This window comes from Phoca vitulina, unplaced genomic scaffold, assembly GCF_004348235.1.
Source record: "Phoca vitulina isolate PV1807 unplaced genomic scaffold, GSC_HSeal_1.0 scaffold29, whole genome shotgun sequence".
Lineage (NCBI taxonomy): Eukaryota > Metazoa > Chordata > Mammalia > Carnivora > Phocidae > Phoca > Phoca vitulina.
This window is the reverse complement of record NW_022589732.1, coordinates 11,349,782-11,369,229: the sequence shown is the minus strand read 5'-3', so window position 1 is coordinate 11,369,229 and position 19,448 is coordinate 11,349,782. Positions and strand designations below refer to the sequence as shown.

The 19,448-nt window shown below is 53.2% G+C and overlaps 1 protein-coding gene across 2 annotated transcripts in view; it reads left to right on the top strand.

Annotated features, from left to right (window-relative positions):
* LRRC20 (leucine rich repeat containing 20) overlaps positions 1–19,448 on the top strand; it is a 111,396-nt gene that overhangs the window by 39,481 nt on the left and 52,467 nt on the right. For both annotated transcript variants that reach the window (XM_032423857.1, XM_032423858.1), the window contains exon 3: positions 1,209–1,358. In XM_032423857.1, coding sequence (XP_032279748.1) covers positions 1,209–1,358 — 150 coding nt within the window. The remainder of the gene's footprint in view (positions 1–1,208; positions 1,359–19,448) is intronic.

Here is a 19,448-nt window from a genome sequence, read left to right as displayed (position 1 = left end):
CCCACTTCAAGTGGACAATTCAGCAGTTTTAATATATTCCCAGAGTCATGCAACTATCATCAGCATCCAGTTTTAGAGCCCCCACCCCTGAGCTGCCCAGCCCTAGGCAACCACTACCCTGCCTTCCGTGTCTAGACATGCGCCTGCTCTGGACATTTCATGTCAATGGCCTCATAAAATACGTTTGGGACTGGCTTCTGCCACTGAGCATCCTGTTTTCAAGGTTTATCCACACTGTAGCATGTATTGGTACTTTGCTTCTTTTTATGGCCAACAATATTCTTTTTTTTTTTTTTTAAGATTTTTATTTATCTGTCAGAGAGAGAGAGAGAGAGAGAAAGCACAAGCAGGGGAAGCGGCAGGCAGAGGGAGAAGCAGGCTCCCCGCTGAGCAGGAGCCGGATTCGGGACTCAATCCCAGGACCCTGGGATCATAACCTGAGCCGAAGGCAGACGCTTAACCGACTGAGCCACCCAGGGGCCCCAAACAATATTCTTTTTGATGGATAATACCACATTTTGCTTATCCACTCGGTCTGCGGATGGACGGGTGGGTGGTTTGCACGTTGGAGTGTTGTGAGTAATGCGGCAGTGAAGGCCCCCGTGTGATGTGTTTTCAGTTCTCTCCGGTGTACCCCTACGAGTGGAATTGCTGGGTCATGGGGTAATGCCAGGCTTACCCTTTGGGGAAACGGCCAGACTGTGCCCCACGGCGGCCTCCCGGCTGCCTCTGACGCAGGCTTGCCTTCGGAGTGACAGGGCTGGGAAGAAGGGCAGACCACGAAGTCTGTGTGAACAGCCTGTTTTCCAAGGCGACTGTTACAGAGTAGTGTTGAGATGGTGGCCTCGCCGTGGAGTCTTCGGTGACTGCAGAGGGCGGACTCAGCAGGGGCTCAAGGACACTGCCGTGAGTGCCCGTTGTCCTGAGCGGGCACAGCCACCCCTGCTGTACTTGAGCTCCTAGGCCGTGCTCCCAGACAAGGTGCTGCACCAAACCCACGGGTTCAGGGTGCGAGAGAGGGACGGGTGTGACCCATGGTGATGAGGGCTCTCGGAAGAGGGAGGGCGGGCTTTCGAGCCTGGCACAGGGGAGACAGGTGAGAGAGAAAGGAGGTGGGGAGCAGAGGCAGGGTCGGGGGCTGTGCGGTGTGGGGCGAGTCCCCAAGGAGCTGTGGCTAACTCTGCTCTGTCTCTGTTCTCTGGCTGCAGATCTGGCTGAGTGCAAGCTGGTGTCCTTCCCCATTGGCATCTACAAGGTCCTGCGGAATGTCACCGACCAGATCCACCTCATCACGCTGGCTAACAATGAGCTCAAGTCCCTCACCAGCAAGTTTATGACCACGTTCTGTCAGCTCCGAGGTAGGCCCCGCTCAGCCCAGCTGGGAGGGCATGGCCAGCCCTCGGCCTTCAGGCGCCAGCCCTGTGTGGACAGTGTCCACTGGGGCCAGGGTCGGGTCAGCTAGACTTGGGAAATCATTCCCGAGGGAGGCTCCAAGGCTGGACCTGTGTCCTTTCTACGACCTGGAGGTCTCTACTTGTTGCTCCTCCTTCTAGCTCGTTGTGAATCAGATCGACTGATGGTCAAGGGTGTGGGTTCAGGGATGATTGTCTCGTTCAGAACAGACTGGTGGACTTTGTGGGATCCCGAGGCCCACAAGGAGTTATTTCTCAGTAGGCTTGAACAAGCCCCCTTCCTACCCCGCCACCCTGGCCCTGGTTTCCCACGCTGCTTGCTTGGGTCAGGAGTGACAGGCACTGGGGAGGTTGGAGTTTGCTGTCCTGAGCACACACAGCAAGTGGACAAAGGTGCTTGGCAGGGCGACGGGCAGGTGACAGGCAGGTGACAGGCAGGTGGGCACTGTGGATTCTCTTGAAATGGCTTCTCCAGCTGGGCGAGCTAGATGCAGTGGCCACCACAGTGCCCGCTCCCCTCTCCGTAGGGCAGCCCCTCTACCCTTCCAAGAGAGTCCCCTGCCGCTCAGTGAGCCATGGGTGGGAGAATTGGGGAGGGCACAGGGGGCATAGGAGAAGTGAGTCGTGCCTTCTGGAATTCTATCTGCTAGGGGCATGAAACGGGTCTCAGGGCCTGTTTAGAGAAACGAGTAAAATGCTGATGCAGCAGGAGGGACGTGTGCAGACATAGCTCACACGGTCGATTTTTGGCATCCTAGGGGAGGTGAGGGCATCGGGCAGAGCCCCGAGTGGAGAGGGAGGCATGAATTGGCAAACGCAGCCCAGGGACAAGCAAGCTACAGGCAGACCTGGAAAGGCCGCCGGCTAGCCGCAAGCGCGCAGGCCAAGGAGGAAGGATTGGTCTGCAGAGTCATTTCTGAGTGATGCTCACAGGGCTCGCTGCATTGGTGCCTAAACCACGGGGGGGTGGGGGGTCCTAGGGCAGCCCTTGGCTCCCCGGGGCACCGTGGGTACTTTCAACCAGGCTAACTTTTCCCGTCTGTCCTTTTCTCGTGGCTGCTTCTCTGCACGGATGAGATGGGCCCTCACAGCCAGCAGGGCCCATGGACCACAGCGCTCAGCCCTGGCGGAAATTAGAATCATCTGGGGCACTTTTCTACAAACATAGTTGCCTTAGCTCCACCCCAAGACCAGTTGAGTCAGAATGTCTGAGTATGGGCCTGGTGATTGTCTTTTAAAACCTATTCCAGGCATGCTGAAGTGCTGAGTTTGAGGCCATGGCTCGGGTTATAGACGCGAATACCTAAGAGACTAGCATGTGAGTGACGAGCATCTGGGCGTGAGACTGGTGGGGACTGCGGCAAACTAAAACGCGCCCTGCTTAGCTTCAGCCAGATACACCAGGGGAGTGTTCTGTTTTATTCAGTAGAAGCTAGGGAGAGGGGTTTAATGGGGATTGTATCAATTTTTACATAATCTGGAAGCCGATGAAACTCTTGCATGGTCGATTTAGCCCATGAGCCATCAGCTGGAAGAATCTCCCGTAATCTATCAGAGCTGTCTCTGCCATGGCCTTTCGTGGATGGAAAAGGAAGGTCAGGGAGAGGAGGCTTGTCAAACGTCTCGGAGCCACACACCCACGTCCACCACGCGGGCCAGGGCTGCCTTTCCAGGCCACCTGCGGTAGCCCATGGGTCCCCTCGACATGTTTGCTTCCCAGATGAGAGTAGAAAGATCGAAAATGCATGGTGGGTGCTGCAGGAAGGGCAGTCAGGTAGCACGAGCGTTCATTTGTGCTCTCCTTCATTCAGCTTTCCCTTGAGCACCTGCCGTATTCCAGACGTCTATCTGGAGGCTGGGGAACAGAGACTGGTAGACCAGGTCCGTCCCTCAAGCAGCCCAGGGTCTCTGAACGGACTTGTCCACAGCACCAAGTCCTGTGATGCTGGCGTGGAGGGCATGCTGAGGCTGCCGGGAAGGAAACTTCATGCTCCCTGCGAGTGGCGTGGGCAGCGGGTGGGTATGGGAAGCAAGGGCTTTCAAAGGACTTGACATCTGGCCGTGCCTTGGTGGATGGATAAGTAGGCCCTCTCCAGGGGGCACGGTGACACATGCCAGAGAAATGCATGTGGAGCCCTACGCATTTGTGCCTTCGCTACGGAAATGTGTTTGTCATAATACCCTCCCCGTCAGAGGTCCATTGAAGGATGCAGTTGGCCCTCCCTCCCTGTGGCTGGCGGCTCCTGACTCCCCCACGGCGCCCCGGATCACAAAAGGAAAGCTGTGCAGTACGCAGTAATTGGACCTCACAGAGGTGGTGACAGCAGGAGCCGGTGGTGGGCTGGGGACCGGGGCAGGGAGGGGCTGGGGCTGAGAGCCGCACCTGGCTCCTGGAGCCATGGCTCTGGGCCCCAGCCTGGATTTGTGGTTTCTCGTCCAAGTTGAAAAACCCTCTCCTTTTATGTGTGAAAGGGAAGCTTGAATAAGGCTTTGCTGGCTTGCCAGCTTCCTCTGCTTGGTTCTTGATGGAGGAGGAGGACTGCCTTGCTGCTGGGGGGAACGCTGTGTCTGCCTCCTCCCCACCTGCCACATTGTCTCCGGTGGGCGCCCTGGGGACTGGCTTCTGCTGGGCTCATGGCCCCCTCAGAGTTGGGTCATTTTTAAATGATTCCATGCCCTGGATGCCCTTCACCCGGGTTATAGAAGAAGAAAGCAAAACACGAGAAAGCCCGTGGCACCAGTGGAATCCGTGCGAAGGGCAGGCACGCCCTGTGGAGTGCGTCTCATTGTCTGACTCCGGCTCTTCTGTCCCCTCTTCTCCTGGGTGCCTGTCTCCCGACTTCCTCCCAATATGAGTCAGTCAGCTCTTCTCATGACCGTGTCCAGGGCCTGCACACCTGTGGAGATCCACAAAAGCCACCCAGCTGAGAAGCAGAGGCTGTTTATTCAGAACCGGCTCTAGTTGGTGGGGGGTAGCCGGCAGCTGTCACCCGGGTCTGGCAGAGACTCAAAGGCAGGCAGAGGAGTGGGATAAAAGGGAAGGCTGTGCCCCGCTGGGGGGGAGGGGGGAGCTGGAGGTGGGCCAGCTCGCAGCGGGCATCCTGTGTAATTGGTTAGGGTGCGTTTTGGCTTTCTCCAGTTGACCCGAAGCTGTCCGTTGGTAATCAAGTCCTGGCCATTTGGGGCCGATTGTTACGGGAGTCATATTTGGCTAACTGGACCGTCCATAGAGACTGCCGTCTGAGTCCCTGCAAGTGTGAGTGAGAGCAGACTCGCCTCCTGGGCCGGTTCCCACAGCGGATGGGTTGGCTCCCTGGGCACGGGGGCTGCAGGATGTGGGTCCGAGTGCTGTTTTCATATGCAGCCTGGCCATTGTCTGCGTGTCTGTTCAGTTGCTCACAGCCTGCCTTTCAGCTCAGTATAGCAGTTCCTCGGGAGCACCTGTTGTGCTGTGGGCACGGACAGGTAAGTAATAACCCGAGGGTCCGAATTTGCGGGGCACTTAGCCCTCGAAGCTTCTCGCGGAGGGTTTGACATGTGTCATCTCGGTTAACCCCCTGGCACCAGCCATTTGGGGTGGATGGGACAGCAAAGACCTAGATGCGGGCCTTGAGGAGTCCCCAGTCTGTCGGGGGGAGGTGGGTGTGAAAGCAGACAGCCACCTTAACACCCGAGGGGGACATAGCAGACATTTACAGGAAGTCTGGTGGGCAGGCCGAGGTGGAAGTCAAGTCTGCTTCGAGTGCGTGTATTAGTTTGCTAGGACTGCCCAATCGGAGTACTGTGGCCCAGGGGGCTTCACCAACAGACGTTTATTGCCCACAGCCCTGGAGAAGGGAGTCAGGAGGTTTGGTTTCTTCGGAGGTCTCTCTCCTCGGCCTGCAGGTGGCCACTTTCTTGCTGTGTCTTCGTGTGGCCTTCCTGTGCACAAGTGTTCCTGGGGTCTCTCTGCATGTCCTCACCTCCCTTCTTCTTGGGACGCCAGTCAGATGGGATTAGGGCCACTCTAATTTGAACACAAGCCTCATTTGAACATGAGCACATCTTTAAAGACCTCGCCTCCAAACACAGCCACACTGTGAGGCACGGGGGGCTAGGGCTTCAACATAGGAATTGTGGGGGGACACCATTCAGCCCAAAACACTGGGGAATCAGGAACCTGCAGAGGAAATGGCTTGGAGGGGGCACTGGACAGAAAGAAAGGGGGAGTTCCCACAGCATCGTTCGGGAAGATGGGAGGTGTGTTTGGGAAATGGACTAAAACAGTACAAGACTGAACATTACGGAGCAGGGGGATATGGTGTGGCGTCAGCGACTGGCCTGAACAAGTGAGCGGTCCTCAGAGAGCCCGTCAGGAGGGAGCCGGGGCAGGTGACCTGAAGGCAGTGGGAGATGGTGTGGGGGTGTCTCCCTCCGCTTCCTGTGTTGCCCTGGCCCATTGGCTTACTTTTCTCTAGCTGATGGCACTGAGTGGATAAAGGGGGAGAAAAGAGGGCGTCCAGAACAGTGCTGGAAAGCAGGGCAGACACTGAAGCCTTGCAGTGGTCAGTTGGATGCTGACGTCTCGGTTTTAGTCTGGGATGGGGCAGATCTACTCTGTTGGACACACATCTTCTGTTCCCTCTGCATAGCCCACCACTGGAACAGCGGGGTCCGGGAGGCTCTGTCTCACCTGAGTCATTCACAGTTGCCGACGATCAAGAACTCCTACCTGATCCCAAGGTAGTGATAAGATTGTGGCCTTTTGCATCAGTTTTTGCCTTTGGTCCTCAAGGATGTCTGTCCCCTGGGGTTACCTGGCCGAGCTCAAGGGGGCAAAGGCCAAGAAACCAAACCTCCTGACTCCCTTCTCCAGGGCTGTGGGCAATAAATGTCTGTTGTTGAAGCCCCCTGGGCCGCAGTACTCTGTTTGTAACCCCTGTGCGCATGCTTATGGGCAGTGGGTCAGCCCTCCTTAGTAGAGAATTAAAGGAATCCCAAGTACCATGGGCTTTAGCATCCTTAGGATAGAATCCTAGAGATAGGATCATCAAGGCCAGCATTTTAAGGCTGTCCATCTATCCTATGAGGTCATCAAGCCCTGATGTCACCCTGAGCCTGGGACTCACCAGGGTGAGGAGCAGCCTGCCTTGTGATTAGGCTGAACCAGGACCCACAAGATGAGAGGCTGGGCTGTTCGCGATGTTCAAAGCATAGACACCCAGTTCTGGGGTGTGCTGTCTTCTGTTTCCCTCTGATCCTACTCGCTCTCACCCTCTGGCTGTGGTTGGATGCAGCCAATGGGGACCTCCCCCACAGGAGATCAGGGGAAGAGAGAGAAGAAGCTCAGTGAATATATTCCCCTGGCCACCTCCCTGTGAGGTCCTCCTCATTCCGATGTCACTTCCCTCGAGGCAGCCTCCACACGACTCTGTCATCCCAGGGTTGCTGTGGGTGGTGACAGCTCCCTGCTCCGAACCCAGGGTTCCTGCGTGATCCCTTGAGGTTCCCCTACAGCTCCCTATACCTTTGTAAACAGCTCCTTGCAAATAAAGCCTCCATGATTATCCTAATTTGAGGGTGCCATCTGTTCCCGGTTGAGGCCCTGACTGATGCTCTTTGTGACTTATTAGCTCTGTAAGCATGGGTAGGTTGTTGAATGGCTCTGTGCCTCGGTTTCCCTCTTGGTATTGTGGAATAATAACAGTAAAGGCTCTACCTCATAGTGCTCCTGTGAAGATTGACTGAGTTCATCCATGCACAGCCCTGGGGGTCGCTACAGCCCCAGCACCATCCAACACAGGACCTGGCCCATAGTGGTAGGTGTTCAAAACTACGCACTGAGCGGGTGAATGAGCGACTTCCCACCACCTGGTTGGCGGAATAATGACCCCCCAGAGGTGTCCACGTCCTAGTTCATGCAGCCTATGTTACCTTACGTGGCAAAAGAGGCTTTGTGGATGTGAATCAGCTGAGGACCTGGACGTGGAGACAGATCCTGGGTTAAGTGGGAGGGGCGTGGATGTCCACGAGGAGGCAGGAGGGCCCCGAGAAGGAGATGTGATGGTAGAAGCAGAGATTGGAGCAGTACGGCCACAAACATCTAGAAGCCAGGAAGGTCAAGGCACGGATTCTCCCCTGGAGCCTCCAGACCATACATAGCTCCGCACCATCTTTTAGTCCTCTGAGACCGATCGTGGTCTTCTGAGCTCCAGAACTGTAAGATGAGAAGTGTGTGTTGTTTTATGTCATCTAGTTTGTAGTCATTTATTACAGCAGAGTGGCAGGGGGCTCCTGCCTCGGTATCCCCACTGTGCTTGCTTTTCCTGTTCTCCCACTCAACCTCACTGTCGAGCCCGGACTGTGCCACAAAGGGGAAGCCTTCTCCAAAGAAACACCATGCTCCGCTCTCTGCTACCGTCTTTCCCTCAGCACCCCCCAACGTTTGAGCCCTCCTGTGGCGCACAAGCTAAACGCAGGTGGAGCTCAGACCCCCAGCAGGAGGTTGAACTGTCCCCGTGGAGCAGAACCACAGACCTGCTTTTCCTCTCCAGGGCAGCCCAGAGCTGGGGTGCCGGAGGGATGCAGCCGGCTGTCCTTAGAACGTCTAGGCAAGCGTGCCTTGCTCCAGGAGGATCCTTGGCAACAGAAGAGCTGTTTCTTTGCTCTCTTACTGCGTGTCAAAGCACCCTAAGGTTAAGTGGTTTCAAACAACAGTGTGCTAGTCCCTCAAGCTCTGGGGGTCAGCTGGTCTCTGCTGGGCGGTTCTGGTTGATGTCGTGCAGACTGAGGTTACCTGTCTGGGGAGGGAGGTCCCTCAGCCGCCAGGGCCTCGCTCCCTGTGGGCTTGGATCTGCTTGGACTTCCTCATGGCACAGTGGCTGGACTCCCAGAGCAAGGAAGTGGGTAGTGCCCAGCTGGATGTCCCGGAACACCACTTCTGCTGCATTCCATGGGTCAGAGTGGTCGCGGGGCCAGCCCAAGGTCAAGAGGTGGGAACTAGGTTCCACCTCTTGATGGGAGTTGCTGCAAAGTCTAGTCCAAAAGGCCTGAAGGACGGGAGATAATGCTGGGCCATCTGTGGATGGCTTTCGGAGTTTCTTAGCCGGGCCTCTGATGGATGGCACCTTCTGTCATTCCTTATTCACTCAGCTGTCTGTGGCCACTCTTTGCCAGCCACTGTGCTAGGAACTGGGAGGAACTGGTTTACCACTGGGTCTGAAAACCTGGCCCTGGCATTCCCAGCTGTGTGACCTCGGGCAAATGATTGAACCACTCTGAGCGTTCACTTTCTCATCCTAAAATGGACATAATAATAATACTCCGCAGGAAGTATATAAATCTCATATGCTGTTATTTTGTTAACTTCATTTATAAATCCTTATAAACAAAACTTTGTCCTTTTTTCTGGAAAGTGACAGGAATAAATCAGTTCCCTTTGGAGGGGACTCAGAGGCAGCCTGGAGAAGTGTTCCTGCCACACAAGCAGGAGAACATGTCCATCCTGCATGTCGCCAGCCCCTGGAAACCAGCAGACCCAGGACTCACGTGCACACCTGGGGCCCTGGGATGTTGTTTGCAACTTGGCATAGGCTCAGATGCCTCAGTCCTGCAGGGCCCAAGGGAACAATCCTCGCCCCCCGTGTGACATGGGGCTTTGCGGTTCCCCTTCTTTCCCATGTTCCAAGCTCTCCTTTGCTCCTGGCTCTGAGATTTAGAAGTGTCCATCCCCCCTCTGCCCTTTGTACCCACTTCCCATACATTTCTCTAGTTGTTATAAGACTCTAAGGCTTCATTTGAGGTTCCTGTTATATGTTTTGAATGGGCAACGGATGCACACAGTACAGTATCCCAAGGATTAGAGAGGGAAATAGGGGTGAATAAGTCTCCCTCTTACTCCTGTCCCCAGATATCCATTTCCTCCACCCACAGGCAACTACTTACCAGTTCTAGAGATAATCTATTGCCAGTATGAGCATAAATGTATTTAATGTTGGTCACATTTACAGTGTATTATAGCCACAGGCAGACACTGGGAGAAGCACTGTGCAAGTACGAGATCATTTAAATCTTTACAACCCTGCCAGGTCAGTAGTGTTATCATCACTTTGATTCAGATGAGGAACCTGAGGCAGGGAGAGGACCAGTAACTTGCCCAAGGCCTCACAGCAAGGAAGAAGGGGTCGGGACTGCGGGTCCATGGCCAGAGCCCCTTTGTGGAGCTCCTTTGTAGAGTGTGTCCACCGTTTTGCAACTTGTCTTTTTCACTTAGCTTTTATTTTAGCAAGTGGCCCATGTTGGTACAACGAGAGTCACCTTATTCTTTTCCCGAGGCAGATGGTTAGCACTTGGCTTTAGTGAGTTCCAGACCTGGTTAGAAGAGTTTTCTTTCCCCTTCCTTGTGTCCGTCCATGCAGATGTGGCTTTTGGAAACTTGACTCTTATCTCTTGGCCCCTCTGTCAGCCGTGGACAGCAGCTGTCCATGTGCCAAGCATGGGCCAATGGAAGGACAGCTGCTGCCTCACCCCAGGGGGGCCCTTGCAGGCAGCAGCATGATTGCTCATTGACGCAGGGTCACGGCCAAGGTGCTGATTGGTCCTCAGCGGGCAGATATTTTTGGAGCTAGCACATTCCCTCGATGCCTGGCTACCTAATTACAGCAGGCCAGCCTCATCTGCCCTTTCATGGAATCAGCAGGCTTCCTCTCTGCCCTGGGGTCAACCCAAGGCCTCTGAGTCAGACCTGGCGGTTGTCCAAGATGAGGATGATGCGGAAGTCATAAGAAGAACTTGGGGAAGGAGAGGTCCATTAAGCAGACACCGGGAACCACACTTCAGCAGGGATGATAAATAAGGGAATGTCATGACGGGCTGTACTCAGGCCACAGACAATCTTGGGAGACGGATGGAATTAGGGTCTCCTCCCAGAGCCCCCCTCCATCCTGGGAGCCCAGGTTGCTGGACTCTGAACACTGGTGGAAGAGAGAGCAGAGAGGAACACGTGCAGCCCCTGCTAACACAGCCCTCTGTGTCCACGAGAGGCTGGCCAGGCCGCGGCGTTGTTGCGAAGCCACCTCGTAGAAGTGTGCCGTGGCCTCCGGGGTGAGAAGCAGGGCCAGCTGTCGCTGCAGCTGTGGGTTTCTGGAAGCTCAACACACCAGCCCATCAGGTGGCGGGGCTCTCGCCACAATTCTGTTCTTCCTCTGGCGTGGACACATCAGAGAAAACCTTAGGCATCCAGGGTAGGGCGACATTACGTCCCAGACTTAGACAGGACTAGGGCTTCGACAGGTGTGGTGGATTCCATCCCAAGAAACCTGTGTTCTTTGCCCTCCCCTTGTGACAAGGGCCTGGGAGCTGTTGCTCCATGGTTTGGTTCCCGTTCAAAACTTACCAAGTCCATCGTGAACAACGTGGCATTCATAAACTCAACGTAAATTCCCTAGGCCCAACTGGGTGTGATACGCAACTGATGAATTACTGGACACTACATCTGAAACTAATGTGTTGGCTAATTGAATTTAAATTTAAAAAAAAAAAAGGAAAAAAAATAAATACATTCTCTAGGTCCAGATGATTTCACTGGAGAATTCTAGCAAATGTTTAAACAAGAATTAGCATCAATTTTACATAGTCTCTTCCAGAAAAGAGGAGAGAAGGGCGTACTTTCCAGCCCATGCTACGGAGCCAGTAATGCTTGGATTTCAAATTTAGATAAAGATGGTACAAAAAGAAAATTATCGGCCAGTGTCTCTCATGAACTAAGACACAAAAATTTTCAGCAAAACATTAGTGATCAAATACAGCAAAGTATAAAAAGAATTAAATGCCATGACCAAGTGGGACTTAGTAATTATTCCAGATGTGCAAGTGGGATTTATTAGTTTTTCCAGATGTGTCATTTGAAAAGCGTTTGAAAAATCAGTGTTTTCTATCATATCAAAGGCTAAAGAGAAAGAATCATATGATCCTATCTGTTGACAAAGATAAAGCATTTGACCAACTAGGAATACAGGGAAAGTGTCTTAAATTGCTAAAGAACATCTATAAAAATCCTATAGCTAACATCAGACTTGATGATGAAATATTTTCTCTGTAAATTTGAGAACAAGGCAAGGATGTCTGCCCTCATCCTGAAAGTTTTAACTACTGCAGCAAGACAAGAAAAAGAAAGAAAGGCATATATATTGGAAATGAGGAAATAAAACTGCCCCAGTTTGGGGCACCTGGGTGGCTCAGTCGGTTAAGTGTCAGCCTGCAGCTCAGGTCATGATCCTAGGGTCCTGGGATCGAGCCCCACATCGGGCTCCCTGCTCAGCGAGAAGCCTGCTTCTCCCTCTCCCTCTGCCCCTTTCCCCTTGCTTGTGCTCTCTCTCAAATAAATAAAATCTTTTAAAAAAACCTGCCACTATTTACACACAATATGATTGTCTGCATAGAAAACTCCAAGGAATCTACAAAAAAAACAACAAAAACCAAACGCTCCTAGAACCCATCAGCGAGTTCAGCAAGTTCCCAGGGATACAAAATCAACACACAACGTGCACACTTATTCTTGAAATGCTTCCGCTGGCTTCCTATCTCACGGAGAGTAAACTCACTATCTTCGCAAGGTCTCTGAGGCCCTGCCTAACCTGGTTCCGGCCCCACCTCCACCACGGCTCTTCTTTCTATCCCCTCTCCCGGCACACTGCCCCCTTCTCTGTTCCTCGGATGTGTCAAATCTTCCCTACTTTGGGGCCTTGTACCTGTGATTTCCTGATAGCTTTCCCCTGGGCTCTTTCCTTCTCACTCTTCACTCTGATCTTAAGTGCCTTCCTAGCCGTCTGAAATAATCTTACTTATTTATTTGTCTTCCCCCACACACCCCAACCCCGTGTGTGTAAGCTTGTTGAGGGGAGACGCTGGTGTTCCCCGCGCCCTCCCCACAGTCACGCAGCAGCAAACCCCATGGCAGGCGCCCAGTGAGTGGGGGTCGAGTGAGGGAATGTGGGCTATTCTGGTGTCCCTGTATCTCAGTGACTTTCCCGTAAGTCACGCATCCTGCCTGCACCCACCTTCTCTTTTATTTTCCCTTTCAGTTCCTGCTTTAATGTTTGCTTTCAATTTTGTTTCCAGCAAAGGCTCCAAAATCCAAGAATTAAGTCTCATGGGTCTATACTTCCCTAACAGAAAGAATTCCATTGATTGAGTGCTTTTACTTTTCAAAGAGTATCCATTTCATGTTCAAGTGCCGGGCTGAGCGTCTAGGGGGTGCTTAACAAATCCTCTGTATCGGGCAGCACGTCTGCCACTCCCAGCCCTCTGTCAGGGTGTCCTCTCTGCCCTGCTGTATACGCCAGGGGAGACCTTCCCAGGGGGCTGGCCAGACGAAGGGGGCGCCCACGGACACAGGAGGAGGTGGGCTAGAACCAGGTCAGAAGCAGAGAATTGCTGAGTCTCTACTCTGAGAACAGGGACTGCAGGGTTAGGGAAGCAGTGCTGGAAAAAGAGTGGTACCCGAGTGGCCCACTTCTCTTGGGGTTCAAAGCCCGGTTTGGGAGTTGGGGGAGGAAAGTCAAATATCTGGGGGAGAGGTTGAGGTTTGACCTTGGACACATTATTTTCTCTCTTTGCAAACTGGGGCTCATAGGTTATGAGAAAATGAACATGCTGATTGCAGGGAAACCCCGAGAACAAGCACCTGGAATATAGCAGTGCTCAAGAGCTGTTAGCTGTTAGATTTTATCAGCCCCAGACCCCGTGAGCTGAACTTTTGGTGTCCAGCACGAGAGCTCTTTCCTAGAATCCCTCCCCCACTCCAGCCTAGCACCTCAACACTTAGCCAAGGCAGCAGGGCCCGATTCACCCAAGGGGGCTGACACTGCCTCACCAGACCACCTCCGGGCCCCCTTGGAAGCTCAGCAATGGAAAGCCTCTCCTTCCATCCCAGCTTCAATGCAGCCCCTTTGATGAGCTTAATGCCATTAAGGACCGGACCGCCAAGGGTGCAAGATCTGCCTGCCCAGCCCAGCTGGATCTTCCTCCCTCGACTCCCTCACTCCCTCATTGCCTCGTGCTTTTCAGAAAAGCTTCTGAGCTGTGAGAGAGGCTACCTTTTAGGCAGATCCAGCCTCTCCTCTTCAAGCTGAGCCTTTCCTCAGATCCTGCCGCTAAAGGAAGGCCAGACTTGAGAGAGCAGCCTTCCCTGGGGAGCAGGAGGCTGGGGCCAGGCTGATTGTGTTTCCACAAGTTTCTTAATCTTTAGTGCTGAGATCTCCAGAGGATGCACTAAGCAATGACTTGGAAAGCTGCCTAAGCTCTGTTGAGTGAAAAAGGCCAATCTCAAACGAGTGTATAGTCTATCATTGCATTTTTTAAAAAGATTGATTGATTGATTTCGGGTGGGGGGAGGGCAGAGGGAGAGGAGAGGCAGACTCCCTGCTGACATGAGGCTCCATCTCCCAGGAGATCACGACCTGAGTCAGAGTCAAAACCAAGAGCCCCAGGTGCCCCTGCATTTTTGTGTTTTTTTTGTTTTTTTTTGTTTTTAAAAAAAAAAACACCTATCCATCCATCCGTTAGTATATACATTAAAAAAAATATGGAAGAATGAATAGCAAACAACTCCGGTACTCTCTAGGGGTGAAAATACATGGGATTTTCATTTTCCTCTGCTCCATGTTTTTGTGATGTCTATATTTTTACCATGAGCACACACCGCTTTTGTAAGCAGAAAATGCATCTGAAGTTCAGCAAACCGTATCAGTCAGGATGGGCCAGCTTCACATCAGGAACAAATAATCCCAGACCTCTGGCTGAAACAACAAAATGTTGTAGTTACAGTTGGGATAGCATTTGGTTTCTGTGACAGGTATCAGCACCTCCCAGTGCTAGGCTACCTGCTGCCTTCAGTGACGATTGAGGGCTGGACCGTGACTTGTCTTGAGCATCATGATGGCACAGACAGGGTCTACGTACAGATGCTCCCCATGTTCCTTGAGATTCACAGATAAGGGAAGGGGGAAATGGAAGACCGCCCCCTTTCCTCAGGGAAGGGGGAGGCATCCAGACACCAAGATGGGGCCAGGGCTGGGTAGAGCCGAGGGGGAGCAAAGTCCCAGGAAGGCTGAAGACACTTCCACTGGAAGCAGAAAGCTTGGTTGGCACATGCTCAGCACGGAAGAGCAATGCGAGCCAGCCGCACTCTGCTGAGGAGCCGTGCCGGGATCAGCCAGGGGCCTCTCCAGAGCCAGGGAGCGGGAAAGCTTTTCATCTAACTGATGTCGTTTTAATAAATGCTCAGTGTGTCCTGCCAAGTCTCTTTCCTGCTGTTCAGTAGCTTTTCTCTACGTCTCTATCTCGCCCCCGCTATGACTCAAGGGCTCTGCATATCTCCTTCCCTCGCATGCTCTTAGAATGAATATCATCCAGAGGCTTTTGCAGAATCACCGCCCCTTCTCTTCAGGCTTGGGGAGGAGCAGGACAGGAACCCTCCCTGCTCTGCTCGGAATGCTCAACACACGTTTCTTGAGCCGGGCCTGGAACTACGGAACAGTAGATGCAAAGAGCTGCCCCTCATCAAACGCCTGCTCTCTCCAGTTCCCGGTCACCCTGGGCAGCGGGCCACCACGCTTCTATGGTCTGGGTTTTCTGGACCGTAAAATGATTTATGTCCTTTCTCTTTCCTACACCTTTGGCAAGGACAGAGTTAAATGTGTATTGAGCACCTACTATATGCCAGGCGCTGTACACGTATCAGCTCCTTCAATTTTCCTAGTACCTCAGAGGTTTTTATCTCTTTTCTTTTCTTTTTTATTTTTTTTTTAGAGATTTTATTTATTTATTTGACACAGAGAGAGAAAGCACAAGTAGGCAGAGCAGCTGGCAGAGAGAGAGGGAGAAGCAGGCTCTCCACTGAGCAGGGAGCTGGACGTGGGGCTCGATCCCAGGACCCGGGGATCACAACCCGAGCTGAAGGCAGCCGCTTAACCCACTGAGCTACCCAGGCGCCCCTCATCTCTTTTCTTTTAGAGATGAAAGAAACGACTCAGAGAGGTTTGGTGATTTACCCAACATCACACAGCTTGGGAGTGGGGCAGCTAAAATCTGATACTGGATCTGTCTAGCTCCAAAAACCCCATGGGCTGCCTCCAAAAGAGTGGGCGAAGGACTTAATAAGCAGAGTGCAGAGAATGATGGCTCTGAGATTGGAGAGGCTCAGAGCCTGACAGACCCATGAAAGACTTAACTCTTCAAAGCTTTACATAATGTCAAGTCCCTACATGTTGAGGGCCTAGGTTATCAGAAGGCCAAGACTGCTCTGTCACCCAGCATGGTTAATTAAAAAGTACAAGCCCAACAAGGCATTCCTGCCTCCAGAAAGGGAGAACCACTCTGAACAGCAGGCTCTTCTTCCTAAGCTCTTTTGACCCTTGTGACTTTCTATTTTGACTCCGTTTGGTTGGACCCCATTCTGGAAAGGGCAGCGGTCATTCCTATCAAATTACAGATGGATTGCTCACATTCACACGCACCATGATTCGGGGTTAGCCCCGTGCCAGGCTGGGAGCAGTGGGAAGAATTTGGGACGTTTGTGGTCAAGTCAGCCTATGCCACCCTTGTTCCTTATTTGTCAAGTCTTTCTGGAGCACCCTCTCTGTCTCAGGCCTTGTGCTGGGCACCCAGGATATGAGGATGAACCTCGCTGGTCCTGGCCCTCAAGGGGCTTCTGGTCTGGCCTTGGGTCTTAGTTTGGTAACGTGGCTTCAACCTTTTTCCTCGGAGCTCAACTCTGACTTGTTCTAACACCTTTCTTGGACCTTTCCCAGAGCATCGCCGTCCTCTTCGCTGGGCCCTGCCAACATTGCCCACCTGCTTGCCTGGGGTTCTCACACCTCACACGGCCAGCTCTGCCTAGTTTCCCATTGGCTCTTCCTTTGGCTCCTGCCCTCTCTCCCTGGCCCAGCAGTACCTGGTTACCCCCAGTGGTGGAGGACTGCCTCTTTGGCCTGGGCTCTATCTACGAGACTTTGGAGCTGGACCACATACGCACGCACTGTCCATCCTCAGCACGATTCCCCCAAACCTGGATGTAAGCAACAAGTGCCCATCACCCTGTGAGCCTGTTTGAGGTGCAGGCAAGAAAGCCCCTCTGGTCATTCTGGGTATCTCTGTTCAAGGATGTCGTGGCCCCTAAGCCAGCCTCAAGAATGATGTCAAACTTGCTACCTTGAGTGGGGGTGAAAGATGCTGAGTGCTTGCTAGACTGGCCATGACCCTCGGGGTTTGCGTCCAGGGCACTAGGCAGAGCCTTCTGCAGCCCACTTTCTTTTTTTTTTTTTTTTTTTTTTAAAGATTTTGTTTATTTATTTGACAGAGAGAGATACACAGCGAGAGAGAGAACACAAGCGGGGGGAGTGGGAGAGGGAGAAAGCAGGCTTCCCGCAGAGCAGGGAGCCCGATGCGGGGCTCGATCCCAGGACTCTGGGATCATGACCTGAGCCGAAGGCAGACGCTTAACGACTGAGCCACCCAGGCGCCACCTTCTGCAGCCCACTTTCCCAGACTAGATGGTCTGTCTCCACCAGCCCTGAGCAGCAGAGATAGCAGGCAGGGGAGGCTCCTGCCAGTCAGGGCTGCTTCCTCGGGACCCCTACAGTGGGAGCAGACTGCTGGGGACAGAGTGCTCTCTCAGGCCATTGAGCCCCCCAGGGACCACCCTCCTATCAGCTTTCATGGCCCCATTGGCCCTGACTATTCTAGCTGCCTGTGGAGGCAAGCTCCTAAAAGGCTCTCAGACGCTGTCTGCAGTGGTGGGTGCTTCTCACAGTTCCAGGCCACTTTGGGGCTGTCATAAGACTCAGGCCCAAAATGGTTTCATAAAAGGCTCTTTTTTTTTTTTTTTTTTTAATAGCAATTCAGAACATGTCAAAAATTGAGGATAACAAAACCAAGAAAGGGGAGATTCTCTTCTCCACCCTGCAGTTACCCTGGTCACCCCCGAGCTGGGGTGTCAAGGGACAGGGCCAACAGATGGTGGGACCCCTGCAAGCTCACGTGCTGTGCAGCTGTGATGCTGAGCTGTGCTTCTCAGCTCCCCACTGCTCGGTGCCTCAGACACCTGCTCCCCAAAGGCCTCAGGACTCTGCGAGCATATCCGAAGCAGCAGCGGACCGTCTTGTGTTCACTATAGCTTCGGGCAAAGAGCATTCTCTTCTAAGCCCAAGTTTGGGCGGTTAGAAATACAAGCCTAGCAGGTAACTCCTTCCTAACTGGATTCCTGCTTTCAATGGGTGCCCGGCATTGTTTGCCAAATCTGTCTGCCCGTCCATCTGTCTGTCTCACATAGTTGCACAGTGCTTACTGTGTGCCTAGCGTGTTCAGAGCCTTTTTCGTGTATTAATTCACTTAAAGTCACAGGAATCCTATAGAAGACTCTCGTACTGTCTTCATCTTACAGATGAAGAAACCAAGGCAAAGATACACAATTTGCCCAAGATCACGTAGTCAGGAAGTGGCAGAGTCTGACTCAGAACCCACAGACACCAGACCCCACAGCCTGGCTTGGTCACACCCATACCATATGGCCTCCCCTGTCTATGTGGGGCCATGCCCCAGTCTCATCTGTGTGACCCAGCAGGCGAGATCTGCTGGGGGAATGCGGCAGGTTCCAGGAGGGGAGGATCCAGAGCCCAGCCGTGAGGAGGCCTTCCTAGAGTTGGCATTCCTGACCATGGGAATGAAAACAAACCCGGGGACAGTTGACATCTGCCACCTCCCCATTATAACACCGACTGGCACCTGCCACCGAGCTCAGCAAATGGCGCTGTGCCCTCAAAACTGCCCTCTTCATCACCAGCAGCTGCCTTGTGGAGGCCAGACAGGCTCCCTAAGGGGCCCGTGGCCGGCCCCACTGGCAGATGGCCTGTGAACTGGGGACTTGGGGGTGCGGCGGCCGCCAGATTACACAGAGTGTGGCAGGCACATTCTCAGAAAATGAGGGCTCAGGGAAATGCACCAAACAGGAACCAAACAGCCAGGAAAATTGGGCCAATTCTCCTCTGAGAACAAATGTCGGTTCCAGGCAAGTGGCTTCTGAGAGCCTGTGGGAGGCAGCCACCCCCTGCCCTCCACAACCCCCTCCGCTGGTGTAAATGCGCCGGGCGCCCAGATTCCTCAACCGGCAGCAGCTGCCAGTGAGAATTGAATAACATTATTCTTACGGAAAGTAATAACTTTTCCCATTTTCATGTAATAAAAACGACTCAATTTAAGGATAAACAGCGTATCGTGGAATAGAAGTTTGGCAAAATTGTGAGGGTGATGCGCCGATTCCTTTGTTTATTCATTTGCACACTCGTCTAACACGGAGTCCTCCATGTGTACTGGGCGCCGTGCTGTGGGCACCTTTCCACAGCGGAGCGAAGCCCCAGCGTCGTGCATCTCCTGCTGTCACGGGAGAGACAGCCAGTGCACCAACAGGTCAGCGTGTTAGGTGACGATGGATGCTGTGGGGAGGGAAGGACTGCAGGGGAGGGGAGGGGGCAGAAACCGATGGGAGAGGACCCCAGTTTATATACAGTGACATTTGACAAGGACGCACACTGCAAATATACTGGTCAAGAGCATTCTAGAAAGAGAGAACTACAGGTGCAAAGACCCTGAGGCAGCAGCATGCTTGCAGTGTCTGGCACAGGCAAGCCTGGGAAGCGCTGGACGCTCTCCAGCATCCCTTCCAACACGGTGACCTTAGAAGCGTGATCTGGATAGGGATGTTTTCTGGTTTAAGGCGTGGCCATCTAAGAATTGGCTGCTGGGGGGGTCCTGGGTTTGTGGGGGGCGAGCTGTGGTTCTGCTGATGGAGCTTTGGTTCAGGATGTCCCTGAAGGTGGGAAAATGAGAGGCAGCCAGCCAGGCCCCCCGCATTATCTGTTTGCCCCCTGGGTAGGGGGTGGGAAGAGTCATTATTCATCCAGTATTTGCTGAGTGACCACAAGGTGCCCCTCAGAGGGCAGGATGGAGGGAACAAAGATGAATCAGATACAGTTCCTGTCCGCCCGAGCCCCAGCATGGCAG